This window comes from Ranitomeya imitator, chromosome 4 (assembly GCF_032444005.1).
Source record: "Ranitomeya imitator isolate aRanImi1 chromosome 4, aRanImi1.pri, whole genome shotgun sequence".
Taxonomy (NCBI): domain Eukaryota; kingdom Metazoa; phylum Chordata; class Amphibia; order Anura; family Dendrobatidae; genus Ranitomeya; species Ranitomeya imitator.
The window spans coordinates 646,005,411-646,029,713 of record NC_091285.1 but is presented as its reverse complement, the minus strand read 5'-3'; the positions used below and the strand labels follow the sequence as shown (position 1 = coordinate 646,029,713).

The 24,303-nt window shown below is 44.6% G+C and overlaps 1 protein-coding gene across 1 annotated transcript; it reads left to right on the top strand.

Moving 5' to 3' along the window:
- POLR3D (RNA polymerase III subunit D) lies at window positions 1-23,710 on the top strand. The gene is made up of 9 exons (XM_069766985.1): window positions 1-78; window positions 7,176-7,332; window positions 9,998-10,041; window positions 11,463-11,611; window positions 11,715-11,839; window positions 11,934-12,102; window positions 13,098-13,369; window positions 16,056-16,208; window positions 23,319-23,710. The coding sequence occupies exons 2-9, from the start codon at window positions 7,177-7,179 to the stop codon at window positions 23,439-23,441; spliced, it is 1,191 nt and encodes a 396-aa protein (XP_069623086.1). The 5' UTR covers window positions 1-78; window position 7,176; the 3' UTR covers window positions 23,442-23,710.
- Window positions 23,711-24,303: the final 593 nt, after the last annotated feature.

Genomic DNA, 24,303 nt, shown 5'->3' with positions numbered 1-24,303 from the left:
GGAGCGGAAGTGACGTTCCAGTGACGTCACCACTCACTATCTGGGTGCTGGGAGGGAGCATGCGGTGAGCGGCTTCAGGTGAGCGTCGCTTCCTGTGTACAGGGGGTGTATGGGGCGCTGTATAAGGAGCAGTGTGACGTCAGACCTCTATATAACGCCGTAGTGTCCGTAGTCGTGTGAGGAAATGCTGTATGTGGAGGTGCTGAGCGGCTTGTGGCTGTTGTGACTGCAACTGTCCCCAGTGCATGATGGGAGGAGTAGTGTCCTACTGGTCAGAGTGCTGTGCTAGACCTATTGGTGCCTTGTTCACCAAACTACAAGTCCCAGCATGCCTAACTTCTGATATTAGCTAATGATGGGGCATATTGAGAGCCAGTCTGGCAGCATTCCCATCTGCACCAGGCACTGAGGACATCTGCACTTATCCGCTAGGTATGGTGCGTTTCCGCTAGGTCACTCACTGCCGCCTGCCTGCCGATGTGGACGTGAGCGATGCCGGACAACCCCTTTAAGATTGTTAAAGGGGTATTGACTTCATGAATACTGGTGTAGGGCATGAGATTTCCTAAAATGTCGCACAATGTATCCAGAGCGTAAAATAGCAGAAGCTGCCGGCTTGTCACCTCCGCAGCGGTAGATGCCGCAGTGTCGGTGCGCTGCTGCTACTGGAAGAAAGCAGCCCTGTTTTTTCTAACCCCTTTAGGCTACTTTCACACTGGCGTTTTTTTTTAATATGTCGCAATGCGTCGTTTAGGGGAAAAAACGCATCCTGCAAAGTTGTTTGCAGAATGTGTTTTTGCTCCATAGAGTAACATTACCGACGCATTGCGACGTATTGACACATGTCGCAACCGTCGTGCCGTGTTGTGGCGGACCGCCGGGAGCAAAAAACGTTAAATGTAACGTTTTTTGCTGCTGACGGACCGCGCATGCGCGGCCAGAACTCCGCCCCCACCTCCCCGCACCTCACAATGGGGCAGCGGGTGCTCCGGAGAAATGCATCCACTGCACCCGTTGTGCGGCGCATCAAACGCGTCGGAATCTCGGCCCGACGCACTGCGATGGGCCAAATCCGACGCTAGTGTGAAAGTAGCCTTACCCCCAAGGGTGGTTTCCACGTTAATGACCGGGCCAATTTTTACAATTCTGACCACTGTTCCTTTATGAGGTTATAACTCTGGAACGCTTCAACGGATCCCGGTGATTCTGACATTGTTTTCTCGTGACATATTGTACTTCATGATAGTGGTAAAATTTCTTCGATAAGACTTGAGTTTATTTGTGAAACAAATGGAAATTTGGCGAAAAGTTTGAAAATGTTCGCAATTTTCCAACTTTGAATTTTTATGCCCTTAAATCACAGAGATATGTCACACAAAATACTTAATAAGTAACATTTCCCACATGTCTACTTTACATCAGCACAATTTTGGAACCAAATTTTTTTTTTGTTAGGGAGTTGTAAGGGTTAAAAGTTGACCAGCAATTTCTCATTTTTACAACACCATTTTTTTTAGGGACCACATCTCATTTGAAGTCATTTTGAGGGGTCTATATGATAGAAAATACCCAAGTGTGACACCATTCTAAAAACTGCACCCCTCAAGGTGCTCAAAACCACATTCAAGAAGTTTATTAACCCTTCTGGTGCTTCACAGGAATTTTTGGAATGTTTAAATAAAAATGAACATTTAACTTTTTTTCACACAAAATTTATTTCGGCTCCAATTTGATTTATTTTACCAAGGGAAACAGGAGAAAATGGACCCCAATAGTTGTTGTACAATTTGTCCTGAGTACGCCGATATCCAATATGTGGGGGTAAACCACTGTTTGGGCGCATGGCAGAGCTTGGAAGGGAAGGAGCGCTGTTTGACTTTTCAATGCAAAATTGACAGGAATTGAGATGGGACGCCATGTTGCGTTTGGAGAGCCACTGATGTGCCTAAACATTGAAACCCCCCACAAGTGACACCATTTTGGAAAGTAGACCCCCTAAGGAACTTATCTAGATGTGTGGTGAGGGGTGCACTTTGACCCACCAAGTGCTTCACAGAAGTTTATAATGCAGAGCCGTAAAAAAAAATATTTTTTCACAAAAATGATCTTTTCACCCACAACTTTTTATTTTTCCAAGGGTAAGAGAAGAAATTGGACCCCAAAAGTTGTTGTGCAATTTGTCCTGAGTACGCTGATACCCCATATGTGAGGGCAAACCACTGTTTGGGCGCATGGGAGAGCTCGGAAGGGAAGGAGCGCCGTTTGACTTTCCAATGCAAAATTGACAGGAATTGAGATGGGATGCCTTGTTGCGTTTGGAGAGCCACTGATGTGCCTAAACACTGAAACCCCCCAAAAGTGACACAATTTTGGAAAGTGGACCCCCTAAGAAACTTATCTAGATGTGTTGTGAGAGCTTTGAACCCTCAAGTGAAAATAAAAATTATTTTTTTCCCACAAAAATTATTTTTTAGCCCCCTGTTTTGTATTTTCTCAAGGGTAACAGAAGAAATTGGACCCCAAAAGTTGTTGTCCAATTTGTCCTGAGTACGCTGATACCCCATATGTGGGGGGGGGAACCACCGTTTGGGCGCATGGCAGAGCTCGGAAGGGAAGGAGCATCATTTGGAATGCAGACTTAGATGGAATGGTCTGCAGGCGTCACATTGCAATTGCAGAGCCCCTAATGTACCTAAACAGTAGAAACCCCCCACAATTCACCCCATATTAGAAACTAGACCCCTCAAGGAACTTGTCTAGATGTGTTGTGAGAACTTTGAACCCCCAAGTGTTTCACTACAGTTTATAACGCAGAGCCGTGAAAATAAAAAATAATTTTTCCCCCACAAAAAATGTTTCTTTATCCCCCCCCCCCCCAAATTTTTATTTTCCCAAGGGCAACAAGAGAATTTGGACCCCAAAAGTTGTTGTCCAATTTGTCCTGATTACGCTGATAAAAAACCCCTGTTTGGGCACACGGGAGAGCTCGGAAGGGAAGAACTGTTTTACTTTTTCAACGCAGAATTGGCTGGAATTGAGATTGGACGCCATGTCGCGTTTGGAGAGCCCCTGATGTGCCTAAACAGTGGAAACCCCCCAATTATAACTGAAACCCTAATCCAAACCCTAGCCCTAACCCTTATGGGAAAATGGAAATAAATGCATTTTTTTTTAATTTTATTATTTTTCCCTAACTAAGGGGGTGATGAAGGGGGGCTTGATTTACTATTTATAGTGTTTTTGTTAGCGGATTTTTATGATTGGCAGCCGTCACAGACTAAAAGATGCTTTTTATTGCAAAAAATAGTTTTTGCGTCTCCACATTTTGAGAGCTATAATTTTTCCATATTTTGGTTCACAGAGTCATGGGAGGTCTTGTTTTTTGCGGGACGAGTTGACGTTTTTATTGGTAACATTTTTGGGCACGTGACATTTTTTGATCGCTTTTTACTCCGATTTTTGTGAGGCAGAATGACCAAAAACCAGCTATTCATGAATTTCTTTTGGGGGGGACGTTTATACCGTTCCACCTTTGGTAAAATTGATAAAGCAGTTTTATTCTTCGGGTCAGTATGATTACAGCGATATCTCATTTATATCATATTTTTATGTTTTGCCGCTTTTATACGATAAAACTATTTTATAGAAAAAATAATTATTTTTGCATCGCTTTATTCTGAGGACTATAACTTTTTTATTTTTTCACTGATGATGCTGTATGGCGGCTCATTTTTTGCGGGACAAGATGACGTTTTCAGCGGTACCATGGTTATTTATATCCGTCTTTTGGATCGCGTGTTATTCCACTTTTTGTTTGGCAGTACGATAATAAAGCAATGTTTTTTGCCCCGTTTTATTTTATTTTATTTTTTTACTGCGTTCACTGAAGGGGTAAACTAGTGGAACAGTTTTATAGGTCGGGTCGTTACGGACTTGGCGATACTAAATATGTGTACTTTTATTGTTTTTTTATTATTTAGATAAAGAAATGTATTTATGGGAACAATATATATATATTTTTTCTTTATTTAGGATTTTTTTTTTTTTTTTTTACACATGTGAATATTTTTTTTTAATGTTATAACATTGCCCGGGGGGGGGGGGGGGGGGGGGTGTGTTTGTGGAGGGCGGTCATCATGTTATAGTGACAGATCGCTGATCTGACTCTTTGCAGGGCACTGTGTCAGATCAGCGATCTGACATGCAGGGCTGCAGGCTTACCAGCGCTTGGTCTGAGGAGGTTCTGGTAAGCCGCCTCCCTGCAGGACCCGGATGCAGCCCCGCGGCCATTTTGGATCCGGGGCCTGCAGGGAGAAGGAGGTAGGAGACCCTCGGAGCAACGCGATTGCATTGCGTTGCTCCGAGGGTCTCAGGGAAGCTTCCCTATGCCACCGGAACACTGCGATCATGTTTGATCGCAGTGTGCCGGGGGTTAATGTGCCAGGGGCAGTCTGTGACCGCTCCTGGCACATAGTGCCGGATGTCAGTTGCGATAGTCAGCTGACACTTGGCCGCGCTCCCCCCGTGAGCGCGGCCGATTGCATATGACGTACTGTCCCATCACTGGGAATTAAGTCCCAGGTCACCTTGATGGGATAGTACGTCATATGGGATTAAGGGGTTAAGCTACATTAGTGTGAAAAAGTGTTGGCCCCCTTCTTGATTTCCTATTCTTTTGCATGTTTGTCACTCTTAAATGTTTCAGATCACCAAACAAATGTAAATATTAGACAAAGAGAATACAAGTAATTAGAAAATGCACATCTTTGGGATGTTTAGTTCAAATTCCCTAACCACACCCAGGCCTGATTACTGCCACACCCTGTTCTCAATCAAGAAATCACTTAAATAGAACCTGCCTGACAAAGTGAAGTAGACCAAAGGATCCTCAAAAGCTAGACATCACACCATGATCCAAAGAAATTCTGGAACAAATTAGAAACAAGGTAGTTGAGATCTGTCAGTCTGGAAAAGGTTATAAAGCCATTTCTACAGCTTTGGGACTCAAGTGAACCACAGTGAGAGCTATTATTCACAAATGGCAAAAACATGGACTCGTGCTGAACCTTCCCAGGAGTGGCCAGCCATCCAAAATTACCCCAATAGTGCAGTGACGACTCATCCACGAGGACAAAAAAGATTCCACAACATCATCCAAAGAACGACACGCCTCAGTTAAGATTAGTGTTCATAAATCCACCATAAGAAAGTGACTGAGCAAAAAGGGCCTGCATGGCAGAACTCCAAGACACAAACCACTGCTCAGCAATAACAACAAAAAGTCTTGTCTCAGTTTTGCCAGAAAACATCTTGATGATCCCCAAGTCTTTTGGGAGAATACTCTGTGGACTGACGAGACAAAAGCTGAACTTTTTGGAAGGTGTATGTGCCATTACATCTGGGGTAGAAGTAACACAGCATTTCAGAAAAGGAACATCATACCAACAGTAAAACGTGGTGGTAGTGTGATGGTCTGGGGCTGTTTTGCTGCTTCAGGACCTGAAAGACTTGTGGTAAATGGAATCATGAATTCTGCTGTCTACCAAAAAATCCTAAAGGAGAATGTCCGGCCATCTGTTCACGACCTCAAGCTGAAGTGCACTTGGGTTATGCAGCAGAACAATGATCCAAAACACACCAGCAAGTCCACTTCTGAATGGCTTAAGAAAAACAAAATGAATACTTTGGAGTGGCCTAGTCAAAGTCCCGACCTTAATCCAATTTAGATGCTGTGGTGTGACCTTAAAAAGGCAGTTCATGCTCCGAAACCCTCCAATGTGGCTGAATTACAACAATTTTGCAAACCTGAGTGGGCCAAAATTCCTCCACAGCTTTGTAAAAGATTAATAGCCAGTTATTGCAAACTCTTGATTACAGTTGTTGCTGCTAAGGGCTATTAGGTTTAGGGGACAATCACTTTTTCACACAGGGCCCTGTAGGTTTGGATTTCTTTTTCCATTAATAATAAAGACCTTCATTTATAAACTACATTTTGTGATTATTTGTGTTGTCTTTGTCTAATATTTACATTTGCTTGGTGATCTGAAACATTTAACCCCTTAATGACCGCCAATACGTCTTTTAACTGACCTGAGATATAAGAGAATAGCCTCCCCATACAGGTGACAATCCAGCATCTGTCGTTTGTACACTATAGCTGACAACTTGCTGTATCAGCCACAATCAGTATTTGCACCATCTAAATCTGTTTAACCCCTTAGATGCTGCTGTCAATAGTGACTACATCATTATAAATGGTTAACAGAGTGTGGGGGCTTCTTCTTTGTCACAATTGGTGCCCTCAGATCATGATTTTGTGGTCCTGATGTTTGCCATGGCAATTCATGACCAAATAGTGGCCTTAGAGTCTGCCGGCTGTAGTAATCTGTTTAGAAGTTAGCAACACTTAGGTGGTAAAAATACACATTTTCATTTCTGTCATACCACTTTGCATTAATTCCTGTAAAGCACCTGAAGGGTTAATAAACTACCTGACAGCAGTTTTCAATATGTTTTGGGGTGCTGTTTTTAAAATGGTATCACGTTTGTGGGTTTCCTAATATATAGGACCCCTAAAGTCACTTCAAACATGGATAAGTCCCTAAAAAAATAAATTTTGTAAATTTCTTTGAAAAAATGAAAAATTGCTGCTACATTTTTAAACCTCCTAAAATGCTACCAAAATAAAATAACATTTTACAAATGGTGCTGATGTAAAGCAGACATGTGGGAAATGTTATTTATTAATGGTTTGCTGTTGTATGACTATCTGGATTAAAGGGATAATCATTCAAATTTAGAAAATTGCTAATTTTTTAACATTTTTCTCAAATTTTTGATATTTTTTATAAATAAACACAAAAAATGTTGAACAAAATTTACCATTATCATAAAGTATAATGTGTCACGAAAAAACAATCTCAAAATCACTGGGATTTGTTGAAGCGTTGCAGAGTTATTACCACATAAAGTGACACTGGTCAGATTTCAAAAATTTGGCTCGGTCACTAAGGGGTTAAGTGTGACAAATATGCAAAAGAATAGGAAATCAGGAAGGAGGCAAATACTTTTTCACTAGTGTATATATAAAAGGTAAGTTATTTTCGGGAGACACTAATCCTCCTCACATAGCTACGGTATTATCTACCAAATTCATCCTTTTCTGCGTTTCTTAGGATGTCTGACGGGAAGAACGATCCCACTCCTGGTGTCCCCAGGACCACAATTGGGGGTGCCAGGGGTCTGGTTGGGCGCAGACCTTCAGCACCTGTCACGCCGGGTCGCCTTCCTTCCATCCGCTCCCGGGATCTTACCCTCGGAGGTGTCAGAAAGGTGAGTGTAGTCTGTGATTGTGCGTCGTAGAAGAGGAAATCCTACATTTATGTTCACCCGCGTCAGAAAAGTCAAAATTCAGCAATGAGTAATCTCTTTGCTTTAGTGGGATGTTCCAAGAACCAGTTTCAGAACTTGGACGAGGCTCATCATCGGGAGAGAAGTGTTAGGCTAGGTGCACATGGAGGTTTTTATTTCTTATCCTCTTTTAGAGCCGGTCTGCTCCAAAATAAGGAAAAAAAAACCCTGAGAAGTCAAAAAACACTTCCTAATCATTACTAGTGTAGGACCATTTTTCTGTTCCTATGTTCGGTCGTTTTAGTTTTTTTCCCTCCAGTTCGAATTTTGAAAACTCACCTAAAAGGGGGCTGAGGGGGGGGAGAAAAAAAAGAAAGTGAGTGACACTTCTGACGGGATCCGCTCCGATCTAGGCTCCGTCCAATCAGGAGGCTGCAAAAAAAAAAAAAAAAAACTTTTCAGGAAAAGTTCTTCAAAAACGAAAATGAAAAAGAAATTAAAACTCCTCCAAAAATTCCCCAAGGAAGGAGCAGTTTCCATTAGAAGACCTGTTTTTGACCACTCAAAATAAATAAATAAAAAAAAACCTCTGTGTACCTATAAGCCTTAAGGTACCGTCACACATAACGATTTCTTTAACGATATCGTTGCTTTTTGTGACGTAGCAACGATATAGTTAACAAAATCGTTGTGTGACAGCGACCAACGATCAGGCCCCTGCTGGGAGATCGTTGGTCGCTGGGAATGATCAGGACCTTTTTTTGGTCGCTGATCACCCGCTGTCATCGCTGAATCGGCGTGTGTGATGCCGATCCAGCGATGTGTTCACTGGTTACCAGGGTAAATATCGGGTTACTAAGCGCAGGGCCGCGCTTAGTAACCCGATATTTACCCTGGTTACATTGTAAAAGTAAAATAAAAAAACACTACATACTTACATTCCGATGTCTGTCACGTCCCTCGCCTTCAGCTTCCTGCACTGACTGTGAGCGTCGGCCGTAAAGCACAGCAGTGACGTCACCGCTGTGCTCTGCTTTACGGCCGGCGCTGACACAGTCAATGCAGGAAGCTGACGCCGGGGGACGTGACAGACATCGGAATGTGAGTATGTAGTGTTTTTTTTTTTTTTTTACATTTACAATGGTAACCGGGGTAAACATCAGGTTACTAAACGTGGCCCTGCGCTTAGTAACCCGATATTTACGTTGGTTACCCGGGGACTTCGGCATCGTTGGTCGCTGGAGAGCTGTCTGTGTGACCGCTCTCCAGCGACCACACAACGACTTACCAACGATCACGGGCAGGTCGTATCGCTGGTCGTGATCGTTGGTAAATCGTTTAGTGTAACGGTACCTAGACTCTAATTCCTGGCTTAAATATATATCAATAATTGGTTTTCTTGAGGCCTTATTGCATACGGTGCCATCAGCACCATCATGCAGGTACGGCACTTATACTCCTGTGTTTGACCACTGGACTGGTGCAGTATCGGGTGGGATCAGACACCACCGATCACTACTAATCATAGCGTCCAACTAGTATCAACAAATTACAGGGTTGCTTTTTTTTTTTTTTTTCCTACCCCAAATCACAGGGCTAATGATTATAACCCATAATTAAGAGATCCAGACCCCCTAAACTTATTCAAACCCCATACCACTCCTAAAATTGTCACACTCCAATGAAGACCCCCTAAAAAATAATCAGACTCCAGATCTGATAACAGAAAAAAATCAAATCTGTATTCAGTGATAGATTTTCCCATTACGAAGACAACAGATGACAGCTGGTGCTTATAAGATTCTATGGAGGAAGAGCGAGAGGCCGACACAGACTTTCTCCTGGAACAACCATCGCAGCTCTCCATAGAACTTTATGAGCACCAACTGCGTTTTCCTGTCTCCGTAAAGGGAAGGTCTTCTTCACTGAAGACACATTTTCCCCGCGAATTAAGTAGTTTGGAAATGACTGATCAGTCCAGGAGAAGAAAGAAGCTGATGTGTCTGATGAGATATATTACGAAGCTTCTTATTTTCACCTGTACTGATGATTTATGGGGGGGAAAGAAAGTTGGTTTTTTAACCCCTTAATTAGCGCTGAGCTTGTATCTTTCCCCACACTCGATGGCTGATTTAAACGCCAACATTTTTTATTTCTTTTTCCCATGCAAATTTCTTCCATTTTTTTTTTTTCACCACTTAAAACCCCCAACAAAACTAGACATGTTTGGTATCTGCGTACTCGTACTGACCTAGAGAATCATAAAGGCAGGTCAGTTTTACCATATTGAGAACATGGTCAATAAAAAAAAAACAGTTGTGGAATTGCACTTTTTTTTTTTTTTTTTTGCATTTTCACCACACGTGGAACTTTTTTTTTTTTTCACTGTTTTCCAGTACATTATGCGATAAAATCAATGGTTCCATTCGAAATCAAGCCCTCAAACGGCCATATTGATGGAAAAATAAAAAAGCTAAGGCTCGGGGAAGAAGAGGGGGCGAAAAAAAAAATAAAAAAATGGAAAATTGTCCGGGGCTGAAGGGGTTAAGTAATGCTATTTCTCCTGTTATATCGTTGGGTCACTGCAGTAATATTTATAATGATATAATACTGGGTATAATCTTCTTTCCCTTTTTTTTTTCTACAGAAAACATTTGCTCCAAATATCATTGGCAGGAAGATAAAAGAAGAGTAAGGATCCTCCCGTACTCCCGCGTCGTCTTACTCCCCTTTATATTTACTACTCCTTTAATTTACACTTCTGCTTTTATGGAAATAATTCTGGCAGAATCTCTCACATGTTATTTATTGGACCAGTCGCATCCGAAAATTGTGGACATGGCTGACATTGGGTGCAGCTTTTTATACCCGCCCGTACAATGGCAGGGTGCAGGGCTGCGCACTATTTACATGCGATAATCTGGTCTGTTATTAAGGTCAGACTAGAGCATACAGCCATTCTTTTTTTATTTAAAAAAAAAAAGTAAATTTAATAATAATAATAATAATTTAAAAAAAAGTGTGTGTGTATATATATATATATATATATATATATATAAATATGTATGTATATATATATATATATATATATGTATATATATGTATATATATATATATATATATATATATATATATATATATACATACATATATATATATATATATATATATATATATATATATATATATATATATATATACACATATATATATATATATATATATATATATATATATATACACATATATATATATATATATATATATATATATATATATATATATATATATACACATATACACATATATATATATATATATATATATATTTTTTTTTTTTTTTTTTTTTTGAGTAAGCAGCCTGGTGCGTCTTTTCTGACATCGTGCCGTGTCGGCTAATTAAAAAAAAAAAGAGGAGGCGGGAAGACTTGGCAGGTCGCGTGACCTCTGGAGCATTGGTGTGTCTATTGCAAGGGATTCCAAATCTAAAGAGATTGTCCCATCTGAGACCCATTGATGACTTATCCATTGGATTTGTTTTAAATATGTGGGATCTGCATCTCTCGTTTTCTCCCTTCACTTCTTTGGGTGTTTCGAAAATAGCCGATCATGTGCCCAGGATCTGCCATAAATGTCTAGAAAGGCGAGATCTTGAAAATGAAGGAACACAAGTATATTAGTAATTTGCTAAACTTTTCATACTTCAAACAAGTAAATCTCTTTTAAGACTATGTGCACATTTTGTGTTTTTGTTGCTTTTTTTTTGTCTCGTAGAAAGTTGGTGTTGAAAATATGCAACATTTTACAGTACCAGCAAAGTGAATTCGCTTTTTGAAGTTTCATGCTTATTTTTTCCTTGCGTATTTGTAACAGATTCAATTCTTGCAGCGTTTTTTTTTTTTTTTTTTTGCCGACTTTCACTCATACTAATGAGTGGGGAACAAATACGCAACCAAAACCACATGTAAAAAAAACTTTCATTTTTTTTGTCTAATTTTTTTTTGTGCAAATCCTGAATGTGAGCTCATAGGCTTCATTAGAATGTATTATTGCCTGCGTTAATTATTACTATGACCATTGTGACTATTGTTTTTTTTTTCTTTCCGATAAAGGCCGAAGGAGGAGGTATCCGTGAAAGTCGAGCGGACAGATCGCAACAGAGACCGGCGCGATGGATCAGGCAGAGGACGCGGGAGGCCACAAGTCATCCAGAGTCACTCCATCTTTGAGCAGGGACCAGCAGAGCAGCTGAAGAAGAAAAGTAATGCATTGTTAAGAAAGTCCCATAATTCTGTGACCATAAAACGTGGATTGAGAGCTCATTTTTTTCCAGCTTTCCAATGTTGCGTTTGTTTTGTCTGCAGCTGCATGGGAAGGACCCTCAGATTCTGGAGACCTCGGACCCTCGCACATCATCAACATAAAAAGGGAGAAAAGGGAAACCGAGGAGGAGACAAAACAGATCCTCCTAATGTTAGAAAATGACAAGGTATCGGGAGGCTCCGTCTGTACATCACTCATGGAGTACTTGGACATCTTACTGATCTTTGTGGTTCCTGACTCATCTCTTGTCGACTCTGTAGTTTTTAGATGACCCAGGATTGAGAAACGATGCCCAGAATCGGCCCGTGCAGCTCCCACTTGCCCACTCAGGTTGGCTTTTCCGAGATGAAGAGGAGGAAGAGGACACAAAGCCCATGACGGGTTTACTCAAAGAAGAAAAGATGGAAGTGGAGGCTTCTACTGTCAAAGGTAGGAAAGTCCATGTATGAGTATATTTCAGCATTTGACTCCAGAGAAGTAAGAGAACGTCTAATGCTCAGTATATACAGTGTGCAAATGTCTTAGGCAGGTATGGAAAAATGCTGCAAAGTAAGATTGTGTTATAAAAATTAAAAGATCCAAGATATTAGGTACAAATTCCCTTCTGAGGTCCTTCTGTGTTCAAGCACCTAGAAGAACTGACGCTCTTCTGAAGGCGAAGGGCGGTCACAGCAAATATTGAGTTGATTTTATCTTCACTTTTGTTCATTCACTGTGTTTAGTTAGTTGTTAAAAATAAACTATTAACACACACATACATATATGTGTATATATATATCCCCACAGCATGATACTGCCATCACCATGTTTCACTGTAGGGATGGTGTTCTTGGGGTGATGAGCTGCGTTGGTTTGGCACCAAACATAGCATTTACCGTGGTGGCCAAAAAGTTAAATTTTGGTCTCATCTGTCCACATCACCTTGCACCATACATTTGGAGAGTCTCCCTCATGTATTTTGGCCTGGGAGGTGAATACTTTTGCAAGCCACTGTTTATGTGTGTATACATGTCACAGTGATCGGACAGCCAATAATAGGCAAGTTATCCCCTATCCTCTCTTAATATAAAAACGTATTGAGAATATGGGGATAACTTGCCTATTGTTGACAAGTTATCCCCTATACTGGGACCTTGAGCTCTGCAGAGAAGGTCAAGCATTGTCTGTGGGACTGCAGTAAAGAGCGGAGCACTGTACTGTTTTCCCCGGCAGTCCCACAGGCAATGAATGGAGTAGAGCTGCACATGCTCGGTCTCTGCTTCATTTAGGTTGTGCTCAGATGAGCCTTTTCCTCCGGCTAGTGAAGTCCCAATGGTCTGATCTTTCCTTTGGATACGAGATACATTTTTGATCTTAAAAGGTTTGCCCACTGTCCACCTTCGCTTCAGACCTTTGTGTCATAGGATGTGTTTTCCTTTTAACAGTGAAGGAAGAACCTATGGAAGACGACGAGGGTACATTAAAGACTGGTGTTCCACCAGGCAAAGCTCCAGCCGTGAAAAAGCCCCCAGAGAAAAAGGACATCTCACTTCCGGAGTTACTGGAATCTCTGCAGGTCTCCGGAGAAGACACTTTGTTCTTCATGCAGCTCCCGGACACACTTCCAGGACAGCCGCCTACCCAAGACTCCCGACCGGTCAGGACTGAAGTTCAGGGTGAGGACGGCCACATGCTACTAGTGAAGGACAAAAGCCAGGTGCGTAGGACTGTGGTTGGTTGTGCACATTTATTAGTTGTCTCCCACCCCCATAGATGCGATCGGGCATGATATTTCAGAAGGATTGGATAGGTTACAGGTGAAAAGTAATCCTGTCTCTGGGTGGGAGGAAGAATGTGGCCAATTTAATGTCGTTCTACAAATTAGGCCGGGATCACACATACGTGAGATACAGCCGAGTCTCGCAGGTGAAAACCCTGTTCTGGTGCCGGCACTCAAGAGCGGAGCGTGCATCTCCATGTGTTGCTGTGCGGCTGCACGCTCCGCTCCGGAGTGCTGGCGCCAGAGGAGGGTTTTCACCTGCGAGACTCGACCGTATCGCGCGTATGTGTGATCCCGGCCTTAAGCTGATGCTCCAGTGGTCTCTCGTTCTTGGTTTTCTTCCCTGCAGTGATGGTGTGCCACGTGATTGACCTTATGCCCTTTAATCACTGTGGTGTATTAGAGGGGATAGTCACTACTTCCGCTGTCTTCTACGGCAACGCATCAAACTGGACAATTTTGCAAATACATTGCATTACCCTTGTTGTCCTCTTCCCACTCTGCTGCTTGCAGTCAGATGGTCCCTCTTCTCCTTCCTCCGAGCTTCCTGTGATGGTCCTTATAAAGTGTTCCCCTTCCGGACCTCCAGTCTCGTACCGATCATCACAGATCCGTCTTAACATAAAAAGACTCATGCAGCTGCCGATGTGATCCGTCTGCTGCATGCATGCGCCAAGGAAAGTTCTGTACGGTACCCGTGCATTAATCTGCCTCCTGGCTTAGTAAGTGGAGTGGACGGGCTTAGAAAGGAGGTATTTTGGGTATTGATGGTGCTGACTTGGACCCCAGCGATGGTGTTCACGGGATATGTCGCCATCGCGAGCAGGAAGTGATGGATCACAGCAAGCATTCGCATGTTTTAAACAGGGCTGTGGAGTCGGAGTCAGAGTCAGAGCCCATTTTGGTGGAGTCGGTGTCATGGAAATTGAGGAGTCGGAGTTGAAGGTTTGGCTTACCGACTCCACAGCCCTGGTTGGGAACACAGAAAACCGCTAAAGAAAAGTGAATAGATGCCGAAAAATCTATGGGTGGGGTAGGCAGGGTGTAAGAAAAGCAATATGGACATTTTTGGTGATGGCAAAAAGAAGTGTCCAAACCCTTGATCATCCCAAATGGACTCTATGGGGCAAATGTATACTGAATGTGTGTACAGCATTCTGCCTTCATTCTGTGTCTGCTGGGTGTCGATGTTTGTAGCTGTACATCTATATATATATAATCGTCTAAGGGCACTTCCTTCTGTTTGTCTGTCTGTCACGGAAATCCCGCGTCGCTGATTGTCACGGGCACAGTCCCGCTGCGAATTCGCCCCCTCCATACTCCCCTCCAGTCAGCGCTCACACCGGGTTAATGGATGCGTTACACCGCGTTATGCCGCGGTGTAACGCAGTCCGTTAATCTGCTATTAACCCTGTGTGACCAACTTTTTACTATTCATGCCGCCTATGCAGCATCAATAGTAAAAAGATCTAATGTTAAAAATAATTAAAAAAATAAAAAATCATTATATACTCACCTTCCGGAGCCTTTCCCGCTGCTCCTCGTGACACTCTGGTCCATGCATTGCGGTCTCGCGAGATGATGACGTAGCAGTCTCGCGAGACCGCTACATCATCATCTCGCGAGACCGCAATGCATTCTTGGTACCGGAGCATCGGTAAACGCCTGGGCTGGATCCGGGTCCGACGGAAGGTGAGTATATAACAGGGATATGGTGCCCACATTGCTATATACTATGTGGGCTGTGTTATACACTACGTCTCTGTGCTATATACTATGTGGGCTGTGCTATATACTACATCGCTGTGGTATATACTACGTGGGCTGTGTTATATACTGCGTGAGCGGTGTTATATGCTGCGTCTCTGTGCCATATACTACGTGGCTGTGGTATATATTACGTAGCTGGGCAATATACTACATCGCTGTGCTCTATACTATGGGCCTGTGTTATATACTGCATGGGCTGTGTTATATACTACATGGCTGTGCTATATACTACGTGGCTGTGCAATATATTACGTGGCTGTGCAATATACTACGTGTCTGTGATATATACGAGGGGGGCTGTGCTGTATACTACATGGCTGGGCAATATACTACGTGGGTTGTGTTATATGCTACGTGGGCTGTGTTATATGCTACTTGGCTGTGCTATATTTCTTTGCTGCATCTGTGCATCATGAATCGTGGTATGTGTTGAAGAGGGCCGGGCCCACTGAGACTCTTTCGCCCTCAAAAACCTGGAGCAGGCCCTGGCTTCCTTGATTGGTCATGCCTGGCCATGAACAATCAGCGACAGGCGCAGTCCGGCCGCGAATTGGTGCGGAATTTGAACCACGCTTCGCTAATTGGTCGCGCCCGGCCGGCCGAATCCTGAGTATAAATTGCATTATTCTGAAAACTTCATAAATAACTACATGCATATTCTAGAATATGCGTTAGAATCAGGCCACCATCTAGTAGCATATATCCCGCCGACCCGTAGACTCACAACCCCCCATGTCATTTGGATCATTGTGATCAATCTTTCTATTTATGGTGCACTAATTAGAGACCGTCATACGCTGAACATAAATGTTGGATCACTGTTATCTCCGTCACATCTCTTCTCTAATAATAGGAGGCAAATGCGGCAGATGAAAGCTGCTCCCTGAATGATCTGTCTGAGGGTCAGATCGGGAAACTAGTGATGAGAAAATCGGGCAAGGTGCAGCTCATCCTGGGCAAGGTCACTCTTGATGTCAACATGGGTACATCTTGCTCCTTCTTACAGGTAAGAACATTTATTCCAGAAAAGTTGGGTTAACTAGAAAAAAAATAAAATTCTTCTCAACATGTAAAGATATATTAAAATGGGGGGCGTGGCCTGAACGTCCATGTGAGCGGACGTGTGACAGAGCGCTCCCGCTGCTAACGCTCAATTTATCCTTATAAGCCGCAGCTGAGCGGCGATTCAAGGCGCTTACCGGCTGCAGGAAAGTCCCGGGAGTGCGGCGGTGAATAGAGGCGGCCTCGAGGTCAACAAATATGACCAGGAGGAGGCAAAGAGATGCAGGAGCCGGCGAGGCTGGGATCAGCCAAGATGGCGCCGACGCCAGAGAGAAGGCGGAGAAGGACAACGCGGCATGCCAGAAGAGAATGTCGGCGGCGGCAAAGCTCCAGCAGTTTGCTAGAGTGGAGGCCGCAGGGAACACAGGAAAAGCAGAGGAGGATGCCGGAGCAGACACAGACACAGAAGGAGAGGAGGAAAGCCCAGCAGAGGAGCAGGAGGTACAACAGGGGAGCAGGGATGGTGACATGGCGGTGGTAGTAGGGGGATCTGAAGATAAGGAGTCAGGAGCAGAGCCCACCCTTAGAGATGTTTTTGCACTGGTATCATCATGCAAACAATCCCTCACCCAGCAGCTACAGGAGGTCAAGGGGGATACAGCCCAGATAAATGCAGCCCTGCAGAAGATTGACAAACGTGTGGGGGCTGTGGAGGAAAGAGTGAGCACGGCAGAAGACCATATAGTGCAGCTGCAGAAAGCGGAGAGGAAGTTTACTCAGGCAATATCGGAGCTGGCTGCAAAAAATGAGGATCTGGAGAACAGGTCCAGAAGAAATAACATTCGTATAGTGGGTGTCCCTGAAAAAATTGAGGGGAGGAATCCCACGGAGTATATTGAAAGCTGGCTCCTTGAGACCTTTGGTGATGCAGCACTGACAAAAGTATTTGCGGTAGAAAGAGCCCACAGGGTCCCACCGAAACCACCTGTCCCTGGAGCAAATCCCCGTACCATGCTTGCCAAAATCCTAAACTACAGAGACAGAGACATTATCCTGAGGAAAGCTAGAGACATGACGGATCTGACAATTGGAGGTCAAAGAGTTGCTATTTACCCTGACTATTCCGCCCTGGTACAGAAACAACGGATGATGTTCACGGGTATCAAGAGACGGCTGAGAGAACTGGGAGTGCAATACTCCATGATGTTTCCGGCACGACTGAGAGTGGTAGCGCTGGATAAGATTCATTTTTTCCAGACGCCGGAGGACGCTACCCAGTGGATAGATCTTAATGCTAAAAAGCTTAAAGGGAAAGGAGATTGAAAATGTGGGGTGGGTTAGTCGGGAGGTATTTTAATTCTTTCAAAAAGGGGAAAAAGAGATGGACTGACAGTACACTGGTAATTGAAATGTGAAGGTTGAAGGGTGGAGCTGGGTATTATTCAGGGAATGTACTGGGTGTGCTGATGCGGCGGAGAAGTACGAGGGAGGAAGGGTGTGCAGCGTACTAAAAGTTTATTTAGTTTCTTGCAGTTGTAATTTAATACAGGTTGAATTATATTGTTCTTCTAAGAATTGCGCCGAATTCTGTTATAAACGGTAGCGGGAGGCGGAAGGAGAAGGTTACGTTAACAAGAGTGTTCGCAATGGGTGATGGTGCCCCACTCTTGATAAGAGGCAGAATGTATAGTATTGGGGGGTGTGGGGGAGGGGGGGTAGGGGTAAGGGTGGGGAGGGAAGTTAGACAGCTCAGAACGGGAAGTAAAGACATAACTAAAGATGATGAGTCACATAATAGGGGACCGCTTTAAGATTTTGAGTTGGAATGTGAGAGGTCTGGCGGATAAATCTAGGAGAGCTGCGAGCTTGCAGTATGCGAAGGATCAGCGGGCTTCTATGATATGCTTGCTAGAGACGCACTTGATACAGGAGAAAGTGGATGTACTGAATAGACGTTGGATACAGAAAGGGTATCATTCTACCTTTTCGACGTACTCAAGAGGTGTGTCAGTGTTGGTGCCGGTGGGAGTGCAGTATGAAGAGGTGAAAGTATGTGTGGATGCTGAGGGTCAGTATGTGGTGATACAATGTATATTGTATGGAGTGAGATTGTGTGTGGCGGCAATGTATATTCCACCTCCATATTCAAGTAAGAAGATCAGGGAGGTGTTGGAGAGGGTGCAACGATGGGAACCACTACCACTCTTAATTATTGGGGATTTGAACAATATCTGTGATGACTTTTGGGATAAAAATAAGAACACCCAGAACAGGTCGGAGGGGCACACTACAACATTTGGTACCTATGTGCGTGAAATAGGCATGATTGATCTATGGAGAGTTAGACATGTTGGGGAGAGAGGGTACTCGTGCTACTCGCCGGCTCATGCTACGCTATCCAGAATTGATATGGCGCTGGGTAACCGCCTGTTGGACACAATGGTGGGAGAGGTGCGTTATCTGCCGAGGGCCCTTTCGGATCACAGTCCAATTGAGGTGGAGGTTAGGTTGTTGGGGACACGGACCGCAAGTGGGAGAGAATGGAAGATCCATCCTAACTGGTTACAGAGTATTGATTTGGACGGTATAGGGAAGGAGGTGACGGAATTCTTTGCTTTAAATGATGGGAGTACAGATGCTCTAACTGTTTGGGATGCAATGAAAGCGTACCTGAGAGGGTTACTATTTAGAGACATTAGTAGGTGTAAGAGGAGGACAAGGGAGGCGGAGAGAGTGGCGATGGAGGAGCTGAAAGCCGCAGAGGACGAGATGGTAGTGCTGGGGACTTCTGAGGCAGAGAAAAGGTTGAGAACAGCGCAAAATTGTATGGAAAAGATTCTGCTGGGAAAAGCTGAAAGGAAGCGGGAGTTTCAGAGGGTGGCTTATTTTCAGGAGGGAGAAACAGTGGGACACATGCTATCGGTGGTAGCCGCGGCTCAGCGTGGTACCTCGTATGTACATTCGTTGGTTTCAGATGGGGGGAGCAGGGTATCTGAAACACCTGAAATTATAAAGGTCTTTGCGGACTTTTACGCGGACTTATATTCCTCCAGGGTCAATGAGTCAGCCGGAGATACGGAGACTTTCCTTGAGAGTCTGGGTCTTCCGAAATTGAGTGAGGAGGATGGGGTGAGCCTCGATGCCCCTATCACCGAGGAGGAACTGAGTCGGGCGCTGAAGTCTATGGCTAATGGGAAGGCACCTGGGGTTGATGGGTTACCAGCCGAAATCTATAAAAGTTTGGAGGAAGTGCTGATTCCCAGATTAAAGTTAGTACTGGAGGAGGCTGGATGCCAAGGGTATCTCCCAGCATCTATGAGGGAGGCTATTATAGTGGTTATTCCGAAGGAGGATAAGGATCTGGGGAAGCCTGAGTCGTATCGACCAATCTCTCTGTTAACCATCGATGTCAAACTCTTGGCCAAGGTGTTAGCTACCCGTTTGTCCAGCGTCATTGCTAGCCTTGTACATCCGGATCAGTCTGGTTTTATGCCTGACAGGTCTACAGCGGTTAATCTGCGGAGGCTGCATATGAACCTACAGCTGAAGTCTGACAACTGTGGCCGAAGGGTTATTGCATCCTTGGATGCCCATAAGGCGTTTGACAGTGTGGAGTGGGGATATCTCTGGCGGGTGTTGAAGTGTATGGGTATTGGTCCGCAATTTGTGGCATGGACTCAACTGTTATATTCACTACCAACAGCTAGAATTAGAGTGAATGGGGAACTTTCTCAGCCTATAAAGTTGGCCAGAGGTACGAGGCAGGGTTGCCCACTGTCGCCCCTTCTGTTTGCCTTAGCTGTGGAGCCACTGGCCGCTAAGATCCGACAATCGGATGAGGTTCCTGGGTTCAGATATGGGAGTGTTGAGGAGAAGATCGCGTTATATGCAGATGACATTTTACTGTTCCTGGCGGACCCGGATGAAGCCTTGAATGGGGCTATCGAGATCATTGGGAAATTTGGAGCCTTGTCGGGATTGAGGATAAATTGGGATAAATCGGTCCTCTTCGAGGTGGATGGGGTGGAGGAGAGCAGAAGTGAGCCATTGGGAGAGGGGCGGCTTAAGGTGGCATCCCTTTTCAAATACCTGGGAATATGGATCTCGATGCCAGTTACAGAGTTTTTGTATAGGAATTTGACTCCTCTCATGGGCGCCCTTAAAGCAAAAGTGGATGCGTGGAATAAATTACACCTATCGGTGGTGGGTAGGGTTAATCTCATTAAAATGGTTCTGATGCCCAAATTACTTTACGTCCTACATAATGCGCCAGTTTGGATTCCACGTGGGAAATTCCGGCAGATTAATGCTCTTTTTAGAAGCCTGATATGGGGGAGGCGGTACCCACGTATTCGCCTGGAGACGCTTCAGCGACCCAAGGAAGATGGAGGATTGGCTTTACCCAATCCTGAGTTATATTTTCTTGCAGCCCAGAGCCAGCATTTGAAGGGCTGGGCGCGGGGAGCGTCTACCAGTGCGGTACAACACTTGATGGAGAGGGTGACAAACCGAAGACCGGTGGCGCAGTGTCTGGAGGATGGCTCCTTGGGAGTATTGGGGAAATTATACCCAACTATGTTTTTGATACATAAATTATGGACCAGACTGCGACATATTCGGGGGGTTACGGGGCTGACTAAATTTACACCGATATGGCTTAATAATAATTTGGTTGAGTTTGCGGCTCTTGGAGTGCTGGCGGAGTGGCAGGCCAAAGGAATCCACTTGGTGGCTCAGATAATTCAACAACAAGGATTAAAGTCCTTTTCGCAGCTGCAGGGAGAGTTTGGATTGAGACCGACTGGGGAGTATCAATATGCTCAGATGAAACATGCCTTTAAAGCGCAAAACAAGGGCGGTGGTATTGAGATCCAGGAGGACATAGTTCTGGAATACGTATGTGGGGAAGGGTCCACAAGGGGAGTCATTACCACCCTTTATAAGGACCTTCTACATGCATATTTACTAGACTTCCCTCTAAAAGCGAGAGCGAAATGGGAAAGAGATTTAGGCCCAATGGAGGATGAAACCTGGGAGTCGGTGTTGGAGTGGGTTCCACGAGTGTCACTGAGCGAGCCGTATAGACTATCGCAGCTGTACATCTTGCACAGAGTCTATAAATCACCGGAAGTGTTGCACAGAGCGGGGTTGCGTGCGGACTCTGAATGCCCGAGATGTAAGACTGAGAATGCAGGAATATACCACATGATGTGGACATGTCCAAGACTGGTTGCTTTCTGGTTGGTGGTAATGAGCCGTGTGGAAGGGGCGTATAAATGCAGAGTGCCGAGAGATCCGATAGTGTGTATACTGGGACATGTAGAGGAAATTAGAGTGGATAACACCTGGAAGATAGCAATAGCTAGGCTATTATATATGGCAAGGAAGGTAATAGCAAGGAACTGGATCAAGGATGAGCCGCCTACAAGGGGTGAATTCCTGAAATATGTTAAACATGGTCTCAATTTGGAAAAGGGGGTTTACAAAAGACGTGGGAAAATAGAAACGTTTGATAAAATGTGGTCTCCGTGGCTCGAGCTGGGATAGTAGGTATGGGAAATGGGAGGATGAGGGCCTCTGAAAGGAAGAGAGTGCTAAAGAACAAGCGGACATAAGTGATTCAAATGGCTCAAAGAGCCATCAATACTGGTAACAAAGTATAACTGGGTATGAGCTGTCAGGGGAGGGGGAGGTTTGGGTTTTGTTGGGATTGTTGGGGGTTTGGAAAATGTAAAAATTTTGTAATATACTGGAAAATGCATAAATTGTATTGTTCATATTCGCTTTCAATAAAAATCTATTTAATAATAAAAAAAAAAAAAAAAAAAAAAGATATATTAAAATAAAAAAATAAGGGGTCGTCCGGGCACACTCGCCTGTCCGGTGCGAGATTGGCCATGGCGGGATGCAACTTGGCAAAAAAGTATCATACATGGTCCCTAACGGGACCTGTGCACTCACTGGACGATAGACAATTGCAGAATCATTTGCAGTTACATCAGATCGTGCCCAGACAGTTTCCTTAAACCAGATTTTTAATGTTGCGCTGGACACACCAGGGAATGGTGGCTGCAGAGCTGAATAATTTTTTTATTTTAAATTATTCCTCTCTGTTTCGGAGTTATTAGTAGCAGTGAAATATTTGGCACCTAATCAGTTTTCAGACAGTTTTCACTGGGGGCGTGTTCTTTGGTCTCCTGTATGACACTGACCAATCACATGCAGGCAGCAACATAGAAGTGCAGAAGGGACCTTTGACGATATCATCAGGGTCACGTGACCTGAGTCCACAGGTCCTGCTTGCTGGAGTATGCTGCCTAAATAAGAACTGAAGAGTGAACTTATTTCCTCCCCCGTGACCCCGCCGGCTTTCAGTCATGTGGCGTGCATGAAGCAACTACAGCATCGCTCAGGGCACCACTGACTACACTGTGAGCGGCGGATCTAAGCACGTCCCGACACTTTGAAGCTCGCTCTTCCCGAAGCTGTCAAAGTGCCTGGGTGTATAGTGAGCTGTGACTGTAGCCGCTCAGCGCACACCTCCATGACTGAAAGCCGGCAGTTTCCGGAAGGAAATAGCTTCATTTTCTCAAGGTAGTCACACTTTAAGTTGCAGGATAACATTTTAACGCTACTTACATGCAGATTTAGAATCAATCTGTAGGTAAGCAGCGTTTTCCGAGATGGCAGGCTCTCTTTAAGGAAAGCCGTTAATGAAATACTCCTTTAACATGGAATGTTATAGTATAGCCAAAGTATACGTATTTCATAGCTGTGATCTGGAGCTGAGATATCCGCTGCTTAGTTTTCTCCCATGAGTAATCGTTCTGCACGTATATATCCAGATTGCTCTGCTTTCCAGTTTCCTCTGTGTACAGAGCGCAGCACGCCGCCTCGTGTTGTCGCAGTGCTCCGCTGTTCAGCTCTGCGGACAGGATGAGTCACCTCCAGGTAACAAAGCTCTGCTCGTTACCATGTAATTAGCACGCGGCCGTGTATGAGACATTTACATGTAATGGAAAGTCCGTGGGCTCTTCGGCGTCACCTCCGCAATGGAGGACTGTTCTCTGCTTTATAGACCTGGCTTCACTGTCTCCCATTGATTCCCTTGCAGGAGCTGGTGGCGGTCAGTGTCGGGGAGGCTCGCAGAGGAGAGATGATGGTGCTGGGACACGTGCAGCATAAACTTGTCTGCTCACCGGACTTTGCTTCTCTTCTGGAGGGACGTCACCGCTGATCTTCCCCGGAGAAGGACTGCATTATACGGCACGGACTGATGTGCCACGACACGCTGGGCACGTGGGAGTATCGTTCGCTTCTGGTGGCACAATTATTTCTGGCTCGTTGTCTTTGGCCATCTTATTTAATGAACACTGTTAGGTGAAGGGGTGATATAGGGACCCCCTGTGTGTGTGTGTGACTTTCCCTATCAGGGCGATCAACGGCGCCACCAAGTGTGAGAAAGCTGCAAAGTGTAATTTATTAAAGTGGACACATGGTGAGACACTTTGGTGTATGTTCTTCTATACCGGTTTGTATATTGTACAGACAGTGCTTTTTTTTTTTCTCCATCAGACTTTGGAGGTAGGAGAATGCAGTTGCACTTGCACCCTTATGTCTGAGGGGGCACTGCAGTAACGTCTCCATATGAGAATCGCAGTATTATGAAAGCATGTGGTTCCTGGTGTAAACTCTGTTTTTGACCACCTGACCTGACAGCTTCTCAGTGTCCCCCCTTCCTGCTAAATCTCTCCTTATCTAACCTGATTGACAGCTCCTCAGTGCCCCCCCTTCCCTCCTGAATCTCTGCTATCTACCCTGATCGACAGCTCCTCAGTGCCCCCCTCCTGCTGAATCTCTGCTATCTACCCTGATCGACACCTCCTCAGTGCCCCCCTCCTGCTGAATCTCTGCTATCTACCCTGATCGACAGCTCCTCAGTGCCCCCCTCCTGCTGAATCTCTGCTATCTACCCTGATCGACAGCTCCTCAGTGCCCCCCTCCTGCTGAATCTCTGCTATCTACCCTGATCGACAGCTCCTCAGTGCCCCCCTCCTGCTGAATCTCTGCTATCTACCCTGATCGACAGCTCCTCAGTG